Genomic DNA, 20,229 nt, shown 5'->3' with positions numbered 1-20,229 from the left:
ATTCTGCAAGTTTGTTAGTATGCCCTTACCTCTTGTCACAGTTCTGTTTAGGATTAACTATCTGGCAATTTGATATCATCAACACATTTTCAAATTTGCACTTCTGGTTCCTGTGTCCAATTCATTTATGTGTATAGCAAACAACAATGGTCCCAGCACTGCTTTCTGGATCATCACATTCCTCCAGCAACCCAGCTGAAATCCACCAACTCAGCAAACAGTGGAATCAAACCTGTGACCTTGCTGACCTGTACATGTCAGAAGCAGCTCAGCTCACAATATTTATTTTGCATTCAAAACTGACACAGATGACTAATGAGAAGAGATTTGAGAAACCAAAAATCTCAATTAAAATTAAAAATCAGCAGGGAAAAAGTCAATGACAGTGATTATGTGGTGTTGAATGTAAGGTTGAAAAAGTGCTGCAGCTGAGAGTCATAGCATGATACAGGAGGCTCTTCAGCTTTTGCAGACCTGTTGCATCTCTTTGAAAATTTCTCCAATTGGTCTCACTCTCCTGCTGTTTTCTGCAAATATTCTTCTTTTAAGTATTTATCTAATTCCCTTGCTGAAGTTATAGATTATCGGGCATCAGAACCCCATCATTGCCCTGATGGGCTTTGCCAGGTCGCTGTTGTCAAAGACTTCTTTCATTGTTTTAAATCTCTCTGATATTCAAGTGGATTAAAACAAAAAGATTATTTTGTTTTAAATAAATAAACTTAATTAAAACCACTTCATGGTTCTGTTTGTTAGTTAAAAACATACCATGAAGTAATGAAAAACAGGAAAATTGATTAACCTTTTCAATAAAGGTCAACAACACTATTCAGATGAATAGGTATTTTTTTCCTGCAAGTGTCTGGCATCAAGCTGAAGAGCCAGAAGCTTAATATGTTCCAGAGATGCTGCTGGACTCATTGATGAATCCAACAGTGTAGGAGGAGGTCAGACGTGCCAGCATCTAACTTTCAAGTGCATTCCATACTTCCACACAGCAGAGCAAAGACTTCGAAATCAAAGCTAAGTGAGGGAAGGAGAGAGGCTGGGTGGTGATTCCAATGGAACAGTCAACAATAATGAAGCATGATCCAGCCCAATGTGTATTGAAATATCCAAAGGCATCTGTGAAAAGCCCATGAATGGACAATATATACCTTGTCTGGTCTTGTGGCTCACATAAAAACCAACAGGATACCTCACTTTATAAAATGCTTGGAGCATGGCCCTGTCATAACAAACACTCTGTATCATCAGAGACACAAGCACAAGGGTGAAGGGCTGGAAAGATATCTGCATCACCTGTGTCACAACTGCTGAAATGACCACTGCCTCATTGGCTCCCTGGTCCGAAATCATCAGCATTTGCAGATACACTGCCACAAGAATATCAACGTCAAAGGTCTTAAGGATCTCAGAAAGGCAACTTTTAGCAGACAATGCCTCAAAGACAAGCTATTAACTCCTAGCTTACAGGAGCCTTGAAGTGCTTACCATTCCAGGTCCACCACATTTGGCATCTGTTAAAACACTTTTGGGTTCTCTCACAAGAAGAACCAGGACTAGTTTAATGAGAATTATCAGGAGATCAGGATGCTAATCAACTGAAAATGTAAGGTGTTCTAAAGGGAAAAGGAGCAGCTCTACAGGCAACTGAAGGCAGACCTCCAGCATGGCACCTACCTACTGAGAGCTACAGATGAAGGTGAATTAATCAGATACAGAGAGGCAGTCAATGCGCACTGGAAAGAACACTTCAAAGATATTCCCAACCATTACTCTGTGCTTGACTCCATCCCTCAGCCTTGCTGCCCTCCCTGACCAAGAAGTCAAAAAGGCCATAATGCAATTAAAAAATAACAAGGAGTAGATGGCATCCATGCTGAAATCCACGATCTACCTAAAGTAAAGGATTAATAAACTATAACTGTATGCATATCTTATAACCGATGAGAACTGTGGCTACACGAAATACTGATTAAAAAGGTGGTTGGCAGGCCAGAGCAGCAAAGCCACTTTTTCTGGGCTGGGTGCTGTGTCTGGGAGTTAATTGACTTGCACTCAATTTAAACTATAAGGATGATGGTTGCACTTAACGGGAAATGGGAAGGCTGTCCCAAACAATGAGTGTGATACCTGTCTTTGTGTCTCTTGATTGCAAACCGAATAACTGAACCTTGGGTGCGATGCTGTTCTTTGTTTCTCTGCAGTTGCCCTTTGTTTCTTTGCTGCTCAACCCAGAACCGTGGCGCCTGGCTCATTAAAGTGTGCGTGACAATGTTTCTATAAATTACTGTCTGACCCCTCTGTACCTCAGAGAACTCTGCTGCGGACTCTACCTGAGAGTAAGGAGATTTCTCCCTAGCGATATATTGCTAAATAAACGCATTTGAATGAACCTGTGGCACTGTGTGATTTACAGCAGACGGAAGTGGGACTTCAAAATCGGGTTAACACATTCACAAATCCAGGATTTCATCATCAAAATTTGGAAGGAGGAGGTAAATCAACGGACTTCAGATATGCCATTATCTTGAACATCTACAAGAAAGGAAGTGTCTGACTGTGGTACCCACAGAAGGGTGTCCATGCTATCTGCCACAGTGAATGTCATTGTCAGAGAAACATCCCCTTCATTACTCTGATCATAGGAGTTATTTCCTATCGTATATTTGCTTCACAATGGTATATATGGCATGATGCTGAACATTGGTCTATAACAGAGAAGAGTGGTGTCAAACAAGGCTGCATTTTTTCCCTGACACTTTTCCTAATCTTTCTTGCTGCAATGTTGCTCCAACAAATGTCCCAGGGATTGGAGCTAATTTTCAGAACTAATGGAAAAATATTCAATCAACAGTGTCTAAACTCAAGAACAAAAGTTACCTGAACATCAACAGTCAAGCTGCAGACTGTAGATTACACCCATGCTTTTCATATTGGAGGTCAAGCTCCAAGCTATCATTGGCTCAGTCACTGAGATATACAAGAAGATGGGTCCAACATCAGCAAGACAAAGGTGTTCTACTAACCTGTCCTCCTCTGCTTACAATGAATGTTCTCAATAAAGCCCTGGAAAACATGGACCACTTCTCATATATTGGGAGCTACCTCTTGAGGCAGGCAGACAGCAGTAATGAAATTCACGATCTCCTTCAATGCACCTGCACAGAATTAAGAAAAATGTGTTTGTTCCCATCCAGCATTTGCTCCGCAATGGCATGCGTGGCATGATGCTAACCATGCCATCATGACCTGGCGCAATACTCATGACCTACTGCGCAGCAGTGATCCTGGTCCTCCTATATGCTTCTGAGATCTGGAATATCCATAGTAGGCACCTCAAGGCACTGGAAAACTACCACCAAATAAGTGTTGCAGATAATGTACACTACATATTGCATTTGGTGGCACATGAAAGTCAAAGCAAGAATTTCACATTATGCATACCATATGTGCCATTTAACTGTATTTGCACAAATGGAATGCTTTAATCTGAAGACACAAGAGATTGCAGATTCTGGAATTTGGAGCAACAAACAAAATACTGAAGGAACTCAGCAAGTCAGGCAGCATCCGTGAAGGGAAGGGTCTTGTCCAGATAAATGGTCTTGACTGGAAACATCGACTGTCCATTTCCCTCCATAGATGCTGCCTGACCCTTTGAGTTCCTCCAGCATCTTGTTTGTTGCTCCAGAACGCTTCAATCTGGCTATTCATTAGGTAAAGTTTTAAAAGTAAAAGAATTTCTAAGTCAGTATTTTTCATCTCTTTAGTCACCTGCATGTGCCGAAATATAGTGTCACTGGCACCATTCACTTTCGGTATCTTGTCCAAGGCTGTCAATCACAAGCTAGTCTTTCATACTAAGTGCTGACTAGCTAATCAGCAAAATAATCACAACAAGCCCAATCGTACTGAACTCAAGGGAAGACTGTTCAGTAGGTGGTTAACTGCTGGTCAGCTGTTACCAGCTCAAACCAAGCTTGGTACTTGTAACAAACACCCTTGATCAATGTCGGATACTACTTAAAGTCACCAAGGCTTTGTTTCTTTTCGTAAAACACATTTTAAAACAGAAAAAGTTGCGAGTTTGAAACGATAATTGGTGCTGAATTTGCCAACTCCGGATGTCTTCCGGCTATTTCCCCAGAAGACTTGCCAACTTCTTCAAACCCCACTCCACACCCTAACATGAATTGGCCGATATTGCCACCCTTACAGTACACTCCTCCCTGCGGAATTTTTCGACGATTAGTCAAGCAGCTTTCTCTCACCCACCGCCCAATTTTTTCTTAAAAATGTAAAATAAACACGAACAGTTTTCCCTTGCGTTACATGCACTGATATTCAAGAGGTTCAACTTCATCACAATTTGGAAGCTGGCTGATATAACTCGCTGCCATCCCGCCTTCGCCGGCAACCGGCGCATGCGCGACACGACAACGCAAACAATCGCAGGTGCCCAGTCGGGGAGGCTTTGCGCGTGCGCAGATTCTGCGCTGCCGTGGGGGTGAGGTGCGCATGTGCACACCGGTGGTCCAGACGGAGAGAATCCAACCGCCGGGCAGGGCGCGGGTGGCGGTGAGTATCGGGGAACTACTGGGAGCGGAGGGCGGGGGGACCCGGCGGGAGCATCGGGAGAGCACTGTAAGGACAGTTGTGGGGAGCACCGGAGGGACATCTGGTTAGGGCCGTGAGGGCATCGGGGGAGTGTTGGGAGGGAACTGATGAAGCATCGGCGGGGGGGCGGGGTGCTGGGGGGCACCGGGGGTCCATCAGGAGGCCGGAGAAGGAGGGAGGGAGTCACCAGGCGGCACCGGGAGGCCGCCGGAACACTGACAGCATCGCGGGAACATCGGGAGCATCGGGGCTGGGAGAAGTAGTGCGGGCAGACTAGTTGAGCACCGAGGGTTGGGGGAGGTCCCGGGGTACCGAGAGGGTGAGGTTAGTACTGGGTGGACAAGGGAGTAACGTGGGGCTGGAAAACACCCAGGCAGCGAGGGCTGGAGGGGCAGGAGGAGACCCCAGAACCATTGGTAGGGGTTGGGCGAGGATAGGGACCGAAGGGTCTACCATGGACTAGTTTTGAGAACTGAAGGCGACTAGACTGAGGTGAATACTACGAATCCAGTAAACTGAGAGAAGACGGGCTGAAACGGAGTCATCGGGAGATCTACGGAGGGTGGGAGTGTTTGAGAAAGGTAAACCCAGCGAACATTGCTCAGGCACAACCTCAGTGACAGACCCCAGTGGCATAAGAAGGGAGGAAAGTTGGAAGTTGACGAATACTTACAGTAATCGGTGAGTGGGTGCGGGGCAGGGAGTAGTTGTGTGATCCTGACACCGGTTTTAGGGGTGTTGGTGTAGCCGGGGACAAGCGGGACCGCACGTTGGTGCATCAAAGAAACCCCGAGACTCGGTGTGTCGACAGAGCAATAAGAACAGAAAACGGTGGAACTACAGAAATGGACAGATCTATCGTTAATGAAAACAATATTCTGGTTGAACTTCTGTTTTGCAATTAGAATATTTGCAGTTTTGTTGAAATTGCGTTTTTTTAAAATGGTCCTTACAAAAGAATATCGAGCACTTTACAGTTATTGTATGCCACTGGCTGCAGATTGCGTACTATAATGTTTTCATTGGCCTGAAAGGTGTATGATTGTTGATGTTTAGAAACACCAGATGAGATGGTTGTGGATATTGGGGTCTAAGACATAGAAGTAAATAATGATTTCATGATGTATGCCTCTATGGAGATGCATTTCAATATATTTCAGACAGCTCACTGTGTTTAAAAAAGAAAATTAGTCACCTGTTCATGTACTGTAAAGCTGTCTGTGTACTGTGGAGAAATGACAGCAATATCAGTATGATAGAAGCATGAAAGCAGTCTTGCCAGGGTGACTTAAGTCTATGGTGTTAAGTGGTTCTGAGCTCGGCCATGTGCACCACCTCATCCTCTTAGTGTTCCTCCTGAGATCCCACCATTGCAGAAGCCGTTCTCCAGACAATTTAATTCATACTACGTGATATCAAGAAGCAGCTGAAAGCACTGGGTGCAGAAAAGGTAACGGGACCATGGAACATACCAGCAGTAACACTGAAGATTTGTGCTCTGAAACAAACTGACCCTCCAGCCAAGCTTTTCCGGCATAGTTGCAATACTGTCATCTACCCAACAATGTGGAAAATTGCCCAGATATGGCCCATTCACAACCAGGGTAAACACAGTTTGGCTAATCAAAGGAAGATGGTTGTGGTTATCAGAAGGCAATCATTCTATCCCTGGCATTATTGTTGGGAGTTCCTCAAGGCATTCTCCCAGGACCAACCATCTGCAGTAGGTTCCTCAATGACCAACAATCCTGGAGTACACGAAACACCCAGATCCTGAAATGAACTTAAACAAAAAAGTTGTTTAGTTAGAATACTGTGGTTTCAAGCAGTTTAATTCAACCTGAGGTGGTGATCAGGGATGGAGCTGGAGAAATGTGCAAGGATACAGGGGACTAGGTTTGTTTTTTGAGGTGCAGTAATGAAGGCAGTTTTGAAAGGGAGAAATGAAGTATTTGAGAAGTGGGTGGAATTTGAAATTAAGAGGAATTGAGGACTAAGGAAACTTAAAGTTGATCCTTTGGCAGTGCTAGAGAGCAATGGAGTAGCATCAAAGACAAAAGGAACAAACTGCTGGAGAAACACAGTGGGACCTGCTGAGTTGCTCCAGCAGTTTGTTTTTTGCTCCAGACTTCAGCATCTGCAGTCTCTTGAGAAAATACAGGAGCCTGAGGGCATGTACCACCAGACTTAGGGACAGCTTCTACCCCACTGTGATAAGACTACTGAACAGTTCCCTTTATACAATGAGATGGACTATGACTTCACGATCTACCTTGTTGTGACCTTGCACCTTACTGCACTGCACTTTCTCTGTAGCTGTGAAACTTTACTCTGTACTGTTATTGTTTTTACCTGTACTACATCAATGCACTCAATACTAACTCAATGTAACTGCACTGTGTAATGAATTGACCTGTACGATTGGTATGCAAGACAAGTTTTTCACTGTACCTCGGTACAAGTGACAATAATAAACCAATACCAATACCAAAGTCCCAAAGGTAAGATTTGTGTGCCAAGGGCATAAGTGCAAATAGGAATTAAAATGGGAAAAAAAATGCAGTATCAGGGATCTCGTTTGGAGGATGTGTTGATGAAGGAATGGGAAGGAACAGGGTCAGTTGAGTCAGTACTGGTCATCCCCAGTTGAAGGCAGGGTTCTGTTCTTATTAATTGTTTGTAACCTGAAGAGTTTGCAAGTTGGAAATGTGGTTGCAAACTGAGTTCCCAGGTGGTAGAAAATGCCTGCAGCAGCTGGCACGTCCATCCTGCTGGTCTCCCAAACAGTTAATTCGTATGGACAGCCTGTATGTAAGTCAGGTAGGTGTTTGTAAGCTGGGGAGGATCTGTCATTCTAATGTTGGTGACAGTTAAGTCCAAGAATTACTTGTCACTCTTCTTTGCAAGTCCATTACCTCTTTGCAGTTGTTGGAGAGGGGTTTAAGGGGTTGTTTGCAAAAGGCATAAAGGATGATCCAGACTTGAAAGAGGAATGAAAGTTCAGAAAGTACTAACTTTATTTTGTCTGACAATGCTGTATGATGGGGGAGTTTACTTTCATGGGTAGAGACCTTGATACAGAAACAAAACAAATTGTTTCCTTGTGTATTAGGTGTGGCCTACAAATTGTCACAGGCAGTTCCCTGGGTTCCCAGTGTTTTGGACTGAAATGAAAGTGAAAGAACGTCATTTCATGTTGTGTAATATACTGCAGTGTAAGATTCATTACTTCACTGTGAGCACTCTTGTGTAATTGCATTGGTCTGTTGGCTATGTTGACAGTACCTTGAAACTGAAAGACAGCATTTTTGTTAACATGTTTGAAAGGGTTTAAGGGGTTATTTGCAAAAGGCATAAAGGATGATCCAGACTTGAAAGAGGAATGAAAGTTCAGAAAGTACTAACTTTATTTTGTCTGACAATGCTGTATGATGGGGGAGTTTACTTTCATGGGTAGAGACCTTGATACAGAAACAAAACAAATTGTTTCCTTGTGTATTAGGTGTGGCCTACAAATTGTCACAGGCAGTTCCCTGGGTTCCCAGTGTTTTGGACTGAAACGAAAGTGAAAGAACGTCATTTCATGTTGTGTAATATACTGCAGTGTAAGATTCATTACTTCACTGTGAGCACTGTTGTGTAATTCCATTGGTCTGTTGGCTATGTTGACAGTACCTTGAAACTGAAAGACAGCACTTTTGTTAACATGTTTGAAACTGAGATTCCGTAACTCATTATATGGAGCTGAAAAACACAATGATACTGGAGTAACTCAGTAGGCCAGGCAGCCTCCGTGGAGAAAAGCAGGCGGTCAACAGTTCTGGTCAGGACTCTTCTTCAGGACTGAAGAGAGGAAAAGGGGAAGCCCAATATATAGGAGGGAAAAGCAGAGCAGTGATAGGTGGACAAAAGAGGGGAGGTGGGGTGGGCACAAGGTGGTGATAGGTAGATGCAGTTAAGAGATAGTGATAGCCAGGTGTGGGGGGGAGGGAAGAGCAGATCCACTGGAGGATGGGTCAGAGGTAAGGAGGAATATATATGGATTGAAGGAGCAGGGATTCAGTTTTCTGGATCATTGGGCCCTCTTTTGGGGCAGGTATGACCTGTTCAAAGAGGACTGGTTGCACTTGAATCCCAGAGGGTTTCAAGTGCAACCAGTCCTCTTTGAACAGGTCATACCTGGCGGGGAGGTTTGCTAAGGCTACTGGGGAGAGTTTAAACTAGAATTGTTGGGGGGTGGGATCCGTACTGGAGAGACTGGGGAAGAGGTGTTTGGCTGTCAAATAGAGGAGGCTAGGAGTAAGTAGCATAGGCAGGTGATAGAGAAGGGACATGCTCAGACAGGCTTGAGATGTGTCTATTTTAACGCAAGGAGTGTTGTGAACAAGGCAGATGAGCTTAGAGCTTGGATCGATACTTGGGAGCTATGATGTGGTGGCCATTACAGAGACGTGGATGGCTCCGGGGCTGGAATGGTTGATTCAAGTGCCGGGTTTTAGATGTTTCAGGAAGGACAGGGAGGGAGGCAAGAGAGGTGGGGGAGTGGCACTGTTGATCAGAGATAGTGTCACGGCTGCGGAAAAGGTGGACGTTGTGGAGGGATTGTCTACGGAGTCTCTGTGGGTGGAGGTTAGGAACAGGAAGGGGTTGATAATGGTGCTGGGTGTTTTTTATAGGCTGCCCAATAGTGACAGGGTTATTGAGGAGCAGGTAGGGAAACAGATCCTAGAAAGGTGTGAGAATAACAGAGTTGTTGTGATGGGGGATTTTAATTTCCCAAACATCGATTGGCATCTCCAGACAGTGAGGGGTTTAGATGGGGTGGAATTTGATAGGTGTGTTCAGGAAGGGTTGTTGACACAGTATGTAGATAGACCTACAAGAGGAGATGCTGTACTTGATTTGATATTGGGTAATGAACCTGGTCAGGTGTCAGATCTCTCAGTGGGTGAACATTTTGGTGATAGTGATCATAATTCTATCTCCTTTACGTTAGCACTGGAGAGGGATAGGAACAGACAGGCTAGAAAGGTGTTTACTTGGAGTAAAGGGAATTATGAGGCTCTCAGGCAGGAAATTGGAAGATTAAATTGGGAACAGATGTTCTCTGGGAAAAGTACAGAAGATATGTGGCAAATATTCAGGGGATATTTGTGTGGATCTTTGCATAGACATGTTCTGATGAGACGGGAGTCATGACAGGATACAGGAACCATGGTGTACGAAGGCTATAATAAATCTAGTCAAAAGGAAAAGAAAAGCATACAAAAGGTACAGAGAGCTAGGTAATGTTAGAGATCTGGAGGAATACAAGGCTAAAAGGAAGGAACTTAAGAAAGAGATTAGGAGAGCCAGAAGAGGACATGAGAAGGCCTTGGCGGGCAGGATTAAGGAAAACCCCAAGGCGTTCTACAAGTATGTGAAGAGTAAGCGGATGAAATGCAAAAGGATAGGGCCTATCAAGTGCAGCAGTGGGAAAGTGTGTATGGATCCGGAAGAAATAGCGCAGGTACTTAATGAATACTTTACGTCAGTATTCACCACGGGAAAAGATCTGGGGGATTGTAGTGGCCTGAAAAGCTTGAGCATGTAGATATTAGAAAAGAGGTGGTGCTGAAACTTTTGGAAAGCATCAAGTTAGATAAGTCGCCGGGACCGGATGAGATGTACCCCAGGTTGCTGTGGGAGGCGAGGGAGGAGATTGCAGAGCCTCTGACGATGATCTTTGTATCGTCCATGGAGACGGGAGAGGTTCCGGAAGATTGGAGGGTTGCAGATGTTGTTCCCTTATTCAAGAAAGGGAGTAGGGATAGCCCAGGAAATTATAGACCGGTGAGTCTTACCTCAGTGGTTGGTAAGCTGATGGAGAAGATCCTGAGAGGCAGGATTTATGAACATTTGAAGAGGTATAATATGATTAGGAATAGTCAGCACGGCTTTGTTAAGGGCAGGTCCTGCCTTACGAGCCTGATTGAATTTTTTGAGGGTGTGACAAAGCACATCGATGAAGGGAGAGCAGCAGATGTAGTGTATATGGATTTCAGCAAGGCGTTTGATAAGGTACCCCATGCGAGGCTTATGGAGAAGGTGAGGAGACATGGGATCCAAGGGGACATTGCAGTGTGGATCCAGAACTGGCTGGCCCACAGAGGCAAAGGGTGGTTGTTGAAGGGTCGTATTCTGAGTGGAGGTCGGTGACCAGTGGTGTACCTCAGGGATCTGTACTGGGACCCTTACTATTTGTGATTTTTATAAACGACCTGGATGAGGACGTGGAGGGGTGGGTTAGTAAGTTTGCAGATGACACGAAGGTTGGGGATGTTGTGGATAGTTTGGAGGGCTGTCAGAGGTTACAGAGGGACATAGATAGGATGCAGAGTTGAGCTGAGAAGTGGCAGATGCAGTTCAACCCAGATAAGTGTGAAGTGGTTCATTTTGGTAGGTCAAATATGTTGGCGGAATATAGTATTAATGGTAGGACACTTGGCAGTGTGGAGGATCAGAGGGATCTTGGGGTCCGAGTCCATAGGACACTCAAAGCGGCTGCGCAGGTTGACGCTGTGGTTAAGAAGGCATATGGTGTATTGTCCTTCATCAATCGGGGAATTGAATTTAGGAGCCGTGAGGTGTTGTTGCAGCTATATAGGACCCTGGTCAGACCCCACTTGGAGTCTTGTGCTCAGTTCTGGCCGCCTCACTACAGGAAAGATGTGGAAGCCATAGAGAGGGTGCAGAGGAGAGTTACAAGGATGCTGCCTGGAATGCAGAGCATGCCTTATGAAAGCAGGTTGAGGGAACTCAGCCTTTTCTCCTTGGAGAGATGGGGGATGAGGGGAGACCTGACTGAGGTGTATAAGATGATGAGAGGTACTGATAGGGTAGATAGTCAGAGGCTTTTCCCCGGGGCTGAATTGGTAGCCACAAGAGGACTTAGGTTTAAGATGCTGGGGAGTAGATATAGAGGAGATGTCAGGGGTAAGTGTTTTACTTAGAGAGTGGTGAGTGCGTGGAATGGGCTGCCGGAAATGGTGGTGGAGGCTGATACGATAGGGTCTTTCAAGAGACTGTTACATAGGTACATGGAGCTGAGAAAAATAGAGGGCTATGGGTAAGCCTAGTAATTTCTAGAGTAGGGACATATTCAGCACAGCTTTGTGGGCTGAAGGGCCTGAATTGTGCTGTAATTGTTCTATGTTCTATTTATATTGAGCCTACAGTGTTGGAGGCTTATTGCTTCCACGTGCCTATGAGTTTCAGCAACTGAGAAACAAATTATGGTTCAAGTTTTATTTTAAATGCTGAATACCCAGGAATGGCAGAGTATTTAACTGTTTAGCTTCACTTTAATGTTTAACTGAATCTAGAATCTATTTTATAGTAATTGCACTTTATAGAATATTCCTCTTATAGCCTTGGCTTAGTCTGACATTTACACCTTCACTGTTAACAAAGTGAGTCCAAGTCCATTTTAAGATTGCATGATCTAGGTTGATACTTGAATGCATTGTCATATTTTCTTCTGGACGAGACATTAAATTGAGGCATGAAGCAACAATGTTTGATTCTTACCAGAGAATATTGTTTCTATATTCTTGAATCCACCCCGTTTTAGCTGATGTGTGTATATTCCTTTCCTGTTTGATCTTAAGCTGAGCAACAGATATCAGAGCCAATTACCAACAACCTCCAAAGGTCAAGTGTACAGTATGTCCTTGCTGCAGTTTGCTTGTTTTGTTTGCTATTGTTTTTCAGTTCTAATAACTTAAACTTTGTTGTAATAAAGTCTTCACTATGTATGTTTTGGCATCCTGAATCTTTCTTCCTTCTGCAAGTCTCAACGTATAACTCATAACATTTTGGGTCACCTCCTTTAAACGTGCTTGGTAATATGGGACTATATGGGAATTTTAATTATCTTGAAAGTTATTTGAAATTCATTTCTTCCAGAATTCTTTGTGTTGTTGTTACACTAATAACATCATAGAAAAAGGCCACTTAGCCCATCAGGTCCATGCTAGCTTGCAGCGGAACATCCTTGTTCAGGAGGTTGGATTGAAAGACTTCTGCAGTGCTCTGAATAGCTCCTTTTACTTTCACAACCAATTTAGTGTCAGTTTGAAATATTTTAAGCTTCTATTGCCGCTGAATTTAAGAGTGTAAATCAGTTATGAAGGACAATGCTGGTTCTGAAAGGAAAGGATGACACAGCTATTCCAGTATCAAGTCAACCCCTGACTTGTGTTACGGACTCAGTGAAAGTCCCTTTAAGATAGAGAGTGTGTGTGTATGTGTGTGTGGGGCGTGCTTACGTCAATAGAAGATAAAGGACGTAATGACGTTGTTGAAGAAGTTAGAAGGAGAGAGAGAGAGAAGGGAGAGAGACACCAGCCTGCTTGTTTTCTCTACCGATGGATGAGTAACAATAACTGTGTTTGCCACTGAAATCCATGTATGGAAGTTGGAAGTAATCCGGTGGAGTTCACTTTGTTGCTGACCTGTAGAAGGAAACAGGTATTTGTGTGTGGACGACCACGGTTCGGATGCTTTTCGGGGTGAGGAAGTCACTACCGAGTAAACACTGAAGTGTCGTTTGGGTTCCATCGTGGAACATTTGGATTTCGTATGTACTCTCTCTATGTTTTTCTACATCTACATCTTATCTTCAGACAACGGTGGTTGTTGAAGAAGCCCTTGCTCATGTTTCACCTTATGGCTTGCGGAACTGAACTTTAAGAACCATTCAGGAACTGGGAGTTTTGGACTTTGTCACACACACACACGACGAGTTTAGTTTTGGGGTTAACGTTCGAGGTTTAACATTCTTGAATTCTAACATACTAACATTTTTTTTAACTTTTATTTTTCGTATTATCATAAGTAGTGATTAATAAAATAGTTTTTAACACTGAATCATGCTCAGTGTGTTTCTTTTGTTGCTGGTTTGTGACACTTGGATGCAGGCTGCAATATGTTATTCCAGTGATATTGAGAAGATTTTGTATTTTTCTTAATGTTGAACATGCTCTAAATGTGTATTATCTCCATTTTTTAGTAGATTGCAGTGTTTGGCCTTATTGGAGTATTCTTAAGATGTTCATTAAATTAGTTTGGTTTAATTTTTGATCTTGAGTTTAACAATGCATTTATGATAAAGAAATTATATAAAGGAAATTCTTTATCTTTTGGACAAACAAGAATATTGCCTTTTGCAGTTTTTATAACACAACACTTTGTAAAGAATGATAGAACATAGAACAGTACAGCACAATACAGGCCCTTCGGCCCACAATGTTTTGCCGACCTTGAAACCTCGCCTAAGACTATCTGACACCTTCCTCCCACATATCCCTCTATTTTAAATTCCTCCATATGCCTATCTAGTAATCTCTTGAATTGGACCAATGTACCTGCCTCCACCACCACCCCAGGCAGCGCATTCCATGCACCAACCACTCTCTGGGTAAAAAAAAACCTTCCTCTGTTATCTCCCTTGAACTTCCCACCCATTACTTTAAAGCCATGTCCTCCTGTATTGAGCATTGATGGCCTGGGAAAGAGGTGCTGGCTGTCCACTCTATCTATTCCTCTTAATATTTTGTACACATCTATCATGTCTCCCCTCATCCTGCTTCTCTCCAAAGAGTAAAGCCCTAGCTCCTTTAGTCTCTCCTCATAATCCATACTCTCTAAACCAGGCAGCATCCTGGTAAATCTCTGCACCCTTTCCAACGCTTCCACATCCTTCCTATAATGAGGCAACCAGAATTGGACACAGTACTCCCAAGTGGGGTCGAACCAGAGTTTTATAGAGCTGCATCATTACCTTGCGGCTCTTAAACTTGATCCCTGGACTTATGAAAGCTAACACCCATAAGCATTCTTAACTACCCTATCCACCTGTGAGGCAAGTTCCAGTGATCTGTGGATATGAACTCCCAGATCCTTCTTCTCCTCCACACTACCAAGAATCCTGCCATTAACTTTGTACTCCGCCTTGGAGTTTGTCCTTCTAAAGTGTACCACCTCACACTTCTCCGGATTGAATGCCATCTGCCACTTCTTAGCCCAGCTCTGCATCCTATCAATATCCCTCTGCAATTTTCGACAGTCCTCCACACTATCCACAACACCACCCACCTGTGTGTTGTCTGCAAACTTGCCAGCCAACCCACCCTTCTACCCCCTCATCTAAGTCATTAATAAAAATCACGAAAAGTAGAGGTCCCAGAACTGATCCTTGTGGGACACCACTAGTCACAGCCCTCCAATCTGAATGCACTCCCTCCTCCACAACCCTCTGCTTTCTACAGGCAAGCCAATTCTGAATCCACATGGCCAAGCTTCCCTGGATCCCATGCCCTCTGACCTTCTGAAGAAGCCTACCATGTGGAACCTTGTCAAATGCCTTACTAAAATCCATGTGGACCACATCTACTGTGCTACCCTCATCAACCTGTCTGGTCACCTCAAAGAATCCTATCAGGCTTGTGAGACATGATCTGCCCTTCGCAAAGCCATGCTGGCTGTCCCTGATCAGACCATGATTCTCTAAATGCCCCTAGATCCTATCTCTCAGAATCCTTTCCAACAGCTTGCCCACCATAGATGTAAGGCTCACTGGTCTATAATTCCCTGGACTATCCCTACTACCTTTTTTGTATAAGGGGAATACATTTGCCACCCTCCAATCCTCCAGTACCATTCCCGTGGACAATGAGGACTCAAGGATCCTAGCCAAAGGCTCGGATCTGAAATGAAAGTTATACTTTGCAATATTATATTTTAATAATAGTTATCATGGAAGTCTATTTATTGAAGACCATTTGGCAACAGAATTGACCGAATAGATGGAAGCAGATGGTAGTTATTATGGATGCTATAGCAAGATTTTGAGTGCTTTACTCATCCTAAACCTCAGTGGTGATTATAACTCCTTGTCCCTTAACTAGGGTCTTCTGGAGGTAGCATTGCATTTGTTTTAGCTGTATCCCTATCATCCTTTGCAACAAACTTGCAAGTTTTCAATATTTAAACTATAAAAGATCAAATGTGAATTTCCCACAAGATTCTATTAGATATACTTGTGTAAATCAGGAACTGAGAAGGTTTCATTATTCAATGAAATTTGAGCCATCGAAGTTCTCAAAGCTCACATAACTTTTCAATTCTCTTCTGCCATTCAGCCATTCAATATCATGGTTGATTTGTGAGTTCCCTCTGTTTCCTGTAATATCTTTCTGGTTCATAAATGTGTATCAGTCTCAGATTTTTCTAATATTATTCGAAATATTAGAAACAAACTAAATGTGGATGAGTTGCAGGCTTCTGCTACCCTGTAGATTTGTTTTGTAATTCTACTCAAGATCTAGTCTAATTTTGAGACTGACTTCTAATCCATGACTCACCAACTGGCAGAAATGGTTTGTCTCTCTTACAACTCTCCTTAATAAATTGAAAATTTTAATAAATCACTTCCTGAAATTTAGAAATTTCAGTTTGTTTATTTTCTCTTGTAATTTAACCCCAGGAGCTGAGGATAATTCTGGTGAATCCAAAGCCAATGCATCTAAACTTATTGTCTCACTCAGAACTGCACACAGTACTCCAACAAGCTATTTTAAAGAATTTTATCATAATTCTATCCATTATACTCCAGTTGTTGTACATACAAGTCTAACATCTCCTTAGACCTTTACTTTGTCCGCAACAACCATCTTGAGCTTCCGATTGTATGTCATTTCATTTCCCCTCACCATTCCCACGCCGACGTGTGTGTCCTCTGCTGTCACAGTGAGGCCAAACAGAAACTCGTATTCCACTTGGGTAGCCTACAGCCCAATGGTATGAACATGAAATTTTCAATATCAGGTAACCCACAACACCAGTGTTCCTTTCCCACTTCTACCAGTCCACCTAGGTTCTTTCTCCTATTGTTCACCTTTTCCATTCTCTGCCCATGCCACCTCCCCCTTGCCCAGCGTTACCCTCCCCAACCTGGTTCCATCTGCCCATTACCCTCGCACCCATCCATCTGGGTTTCTTCTCCCTTGGCCTACCCTTCCTATGCTGTCTTCCACAAGATTCCATCATCCCTCCCTTATCTGATACATTTATCATCTTCCTGCCTCTATTTCTACTTTCCCTTGCCCCACCTGGCTTCAACTGCCTATTTGCTTTTCCTTGTCTATTTCCACCTTCCTCTGTTTTTAACTTCCCTCTCCCCCATGTGGCTCCATCTGCCCATCATTCCCACACCTCACCTGATTCTACATATTGCCTATCAGCCCCTGTCTTACTTTTCCATCTTGCCTCTCTATACTGTCCTCAAACCTGATGCAGGGTCTTGACCTGAAATGTCAACCATCCATTTGCCCCCACAGATGCTGTTTGACCAGTTGAGTTCCTCCAGCAGTTTGTTTTTTGCTCCAGATTCCAGAATCTGCTGTATCTTGTGTCAACCTTTTAATCATGGTCAGTGGACAATGTACTGACCCACCTGCCTCCCTTTCGATAGTACCATTTTTGTATAAGTAATCCCACATATGTCCATGAATTGCTTGACCTAATTACCTATCATAAATTTTCATAGAAGTTTTGACAGCAAAGAAATAAATTTTTTTTAGCACCTTAAAGTTCTTACTCTAGTGAATGCTTATTTGTTGAGCTGAAAATTCTTTGCACCCATTGCTACAAACTCTGGAGAAACAAAAAGGTAAATTTTGTCCTGAGTTGGTCTTGTTTGTGTTTTGAAGAATAACTCTTCCTGGAGTCAGTTCAGCTCAGTCAGCTTTACAAGTTTTGTTTTAAAACTAAAATCCAGTGGGTCGAAGGGGAAATTTTGGATGACTTGGAGCTAAATGCACTTCTTGATGCAGGTTTTTGTTAGAGGAGCTGAATATATTCAAGACAGTTGGTACATTTTAGGATTCTAACGGAATTGGAAACCGTGTTGGTGCAGGAAATTGATGGTGAATTAAAAGGTGTTATTGAATGCTGGAGCAGCCACAAAGGATAAGTGCAGTCACAGCCAGGAGAAAAAGCAGGATGAGGAACAAACCTGAGCTAGTTCAGCTTAATCAGTGTTTCCCAGCAGAGAAACAATAAGTTAAGGCATGACTAACACATGGGAGACTAGATCATATGCAGCACAGCCAGTGTAGCAGGCCGCTGCAACAGTGGCAGTCACTGAAGTATGAAATTCAGGACTAAACTGGACGTGCTTTAGGAGAAAACGTATTCATGTTGAAGAATTGTATTGTGTCCCCTTCTCTCTCACTTTACGTAAATAGGGGAGTGACAATGCATTTTCCTATTCAAAAGAAATAGTTCCCATATCAGGAGGTTTGGAAGATTTTTATTGTTGCATTATAGTGTTTCCTCTTTTCAAGCCCAAGGATTAAAACATACATAACTTGTAAACTTGTCATTTCATTGCTATTTTTTTTCTTTGTTAGTTAATATTTTTACATTTCTTTTGGTGAGTTCACATCATTGAATCTGTCAGTGTTCATGGAATGTCCAGCATGCAATGCTTTATCTCAACTATAAACTATGTATCAAAGCAATTATTTAGTGTCTCCTATTTCATTATTTTCAGTATAATAATGTGGTTCATGGTTTTCAGTGTACCTAAACTGATCCCAGCTTTGCCTTTGTTTTGTCTAATATAACTGAGGGTGGGGGGAAGAAAGGGGAAGAAATCTCGTCCTTGGGTTACACCTAGAGGGCTGTTCTTTATTAGCTAGCCTTGCTAATAGTGCACATTCTTGGAATAAACTCATTTGGCAAATAAATATTTTTATCATAAGTTTTTAAATTTGCAGTTTAAAAACTTATGAACTGTTGAGATTCCCACACAACTCAAAACTTTTGTATTTTATGTATTTTGATCATTCTCTTTTTAGTGGCTGGTATTCTGCTCAAATTTTACCTCCTGGACTCTTCATTTCTTTGTTATCATTGATTCTTTTAGTCAATGCTAAGAACATGGCTGTTATGAATCTGCTCTGCCACTCAGTTACTTCCAGTTTTAAGGTGATCACTTCTAGTGTGCAATGCATAATCCTCCATCTGCCACTTTAATCTACTGGTGTATTTTTTTTTACTTTACAACTACATAACTTGTGGATTTAATTCATATTCTATTGAACCATGTCTGTTTCAGTGCTGATGTTTACATTTTATAGTGACAGACTCTGCTGCTCCAGCTCTTGTCTCATCTGTGCTAGTCCTGCATTCTTAGCTTTTTATATATAGTCACATAGCATAGAAACTTTTGGCCCACTGAGTCCATGCCAATCATCAGCTACCCATTTACACTAATTTTGCATTAATTCAAGCTTTTATTGTCCCCACATTTTCATCAACTTCCCCTTAAATTCTTCAGCTTACCTATACACTAGGGACAATTTACAGAAGCTAATTAACTTCCCCATTTTGTTAATGGTAAATTTCCTCCCACATTTTGGGATGTGGGAGGAAATGGCTGAACCTGGAGGACACCAACATGCTCACAAGGAGAACATGCAGTGTCCGTGCAAACTGTAGTCAAGATTGAACCCAAGTTTTTGGCACTGTGAGGCAGCAACTACCAGCTGTGCCACTGTGCTACTCCGCTCCTCTACTTATAAAATGTTCATTGTACTAAATTAGCTGGGGTTCCCATCTCATTCTGCTCAGTTTTCCAGTTTCCATTTACTTCTTGAGGTTGTGACTTCAGGTCCTCCAGAACAGCTCTATCGTCATCTGCTCAGTTGGCTACCTTTGCTCCCATGAGCTCTGATTGCTTTTCTTAGTTGCTTTTTTTAAACCTTGTTAGAGTATCAAGTTACAAGCTTCCAGATTTGTCTGGATCCTGTGAATTTACTGTTTACTATTCTCTAGAGTTTATTAGTCTCAGGATTTGGTTTACCTTAACTTTTCCCTTTGCACTCATTGGTTAGTGTGATGTTCTGAACATCCCAGCGCAATCCCTCTGGATGTTTCTTGACATGCTAAGTGTTTCCAGTACTTTTTGTTTTCCTTTGAGACACCTTAACAGTCTTTTTCTGTCCCATACCAGCTTCCTGTTGAATGTCTTGTAGTTTGTGTAGAGCTTCAGGATAGCAGTTTAAAGGTGACTGCCAATTTTTTTGTGAAAGTGAAATGAATAATGGCTTAAATTTTAATATCATAGCTTTCATTTAAGTTAAAATGATTTTGAGGATTTATACATGTAATACTCATTGCTTTTACATCCTGAAGAATATTTTTTGCTCTTATAAGGGTAAAAGATGTCAGAAGCAGAAAAAGACCTGGTGGCTAAGATGCTGCGAGCAGTGCTGCAGTCAAGCAAAGATGGTGTGGCTTTCACAAAGTTACAGGGCGAGTATAAGCAACTCACAGGTGAAGTGATTCCTCATAAACAGCTTGGATTTCCCACCCTTGAGAACTACTTGAAAAGTATTCCCTCAGTCGTGAAGTTTGGAGTTAATAAAAATGGAGAGGTAAGAGATGACTTGAAGGTTTAGTTGGGTATTGCTCTTTCCCTCCCCTCCCCTCCCCTTCCCCCCCCACCCCCCTCCCGCCAATGTTTCTTTATAAAACACCAGTCTTACATATTTAGTT

General features: G+C 42.7%; 1 protein-coding gene across 3 annotated transcripts in view; it reads left to right on the top strand.

Moving 5' to 3' along the window:
• Positions 1–4,509: 4,509 nt before the first annotated feature.
• LOC127572373 (tudor domain-containing protein 7-like) overlaps positions 4,510–20,229 on the top strand; it is a 107,116-nt gene continuing 91,396 nt past the window's right edge. Inside the window, exons 1-2 of one of the 3 annotated variants that reach the window (XM_052019558.1) lie at positions 4,510–4,584; positions 19,888–20,108. In XM_052019558.1, the coding sequence (XP_051875518.1) occupies positions 19,896–20,108 (213 nt within the window). In that variant the 5' untranslated portion in view covers positions 4,510–4,584; positions 19,888–19,895. Of the gene's footprint in view, positions 4,585–5,172; positions 5,305–19,887; positions 20,109–20,229 lie in introns of those variants that run through there. The other 2 variants (XM_052019557.1, XM_052019556.1) reach the window with 2 other exon arrangements.

This window comes from Pristis pectinata, chromosome 7 (assembly GCF_009764475.1).
Source record: "Pristis pectinata isolate sPriPec2 chromosome 7, sPriPec2.1.pri, whole genome shotgun sequence".
Classification (NCBI taxonomy): domain Eukaryota; kingdom Metazoa; phylum Chordata; class Chondrichthyes; order Rhinopristiformes; family Pristidae; genus Pristis; species Pristis pectinata.
The sequence above is the reverse complement of the archived record's forward strand: the minus strand, read 5'-3'. Positions and strand labels throughout refer to the sequence as shown.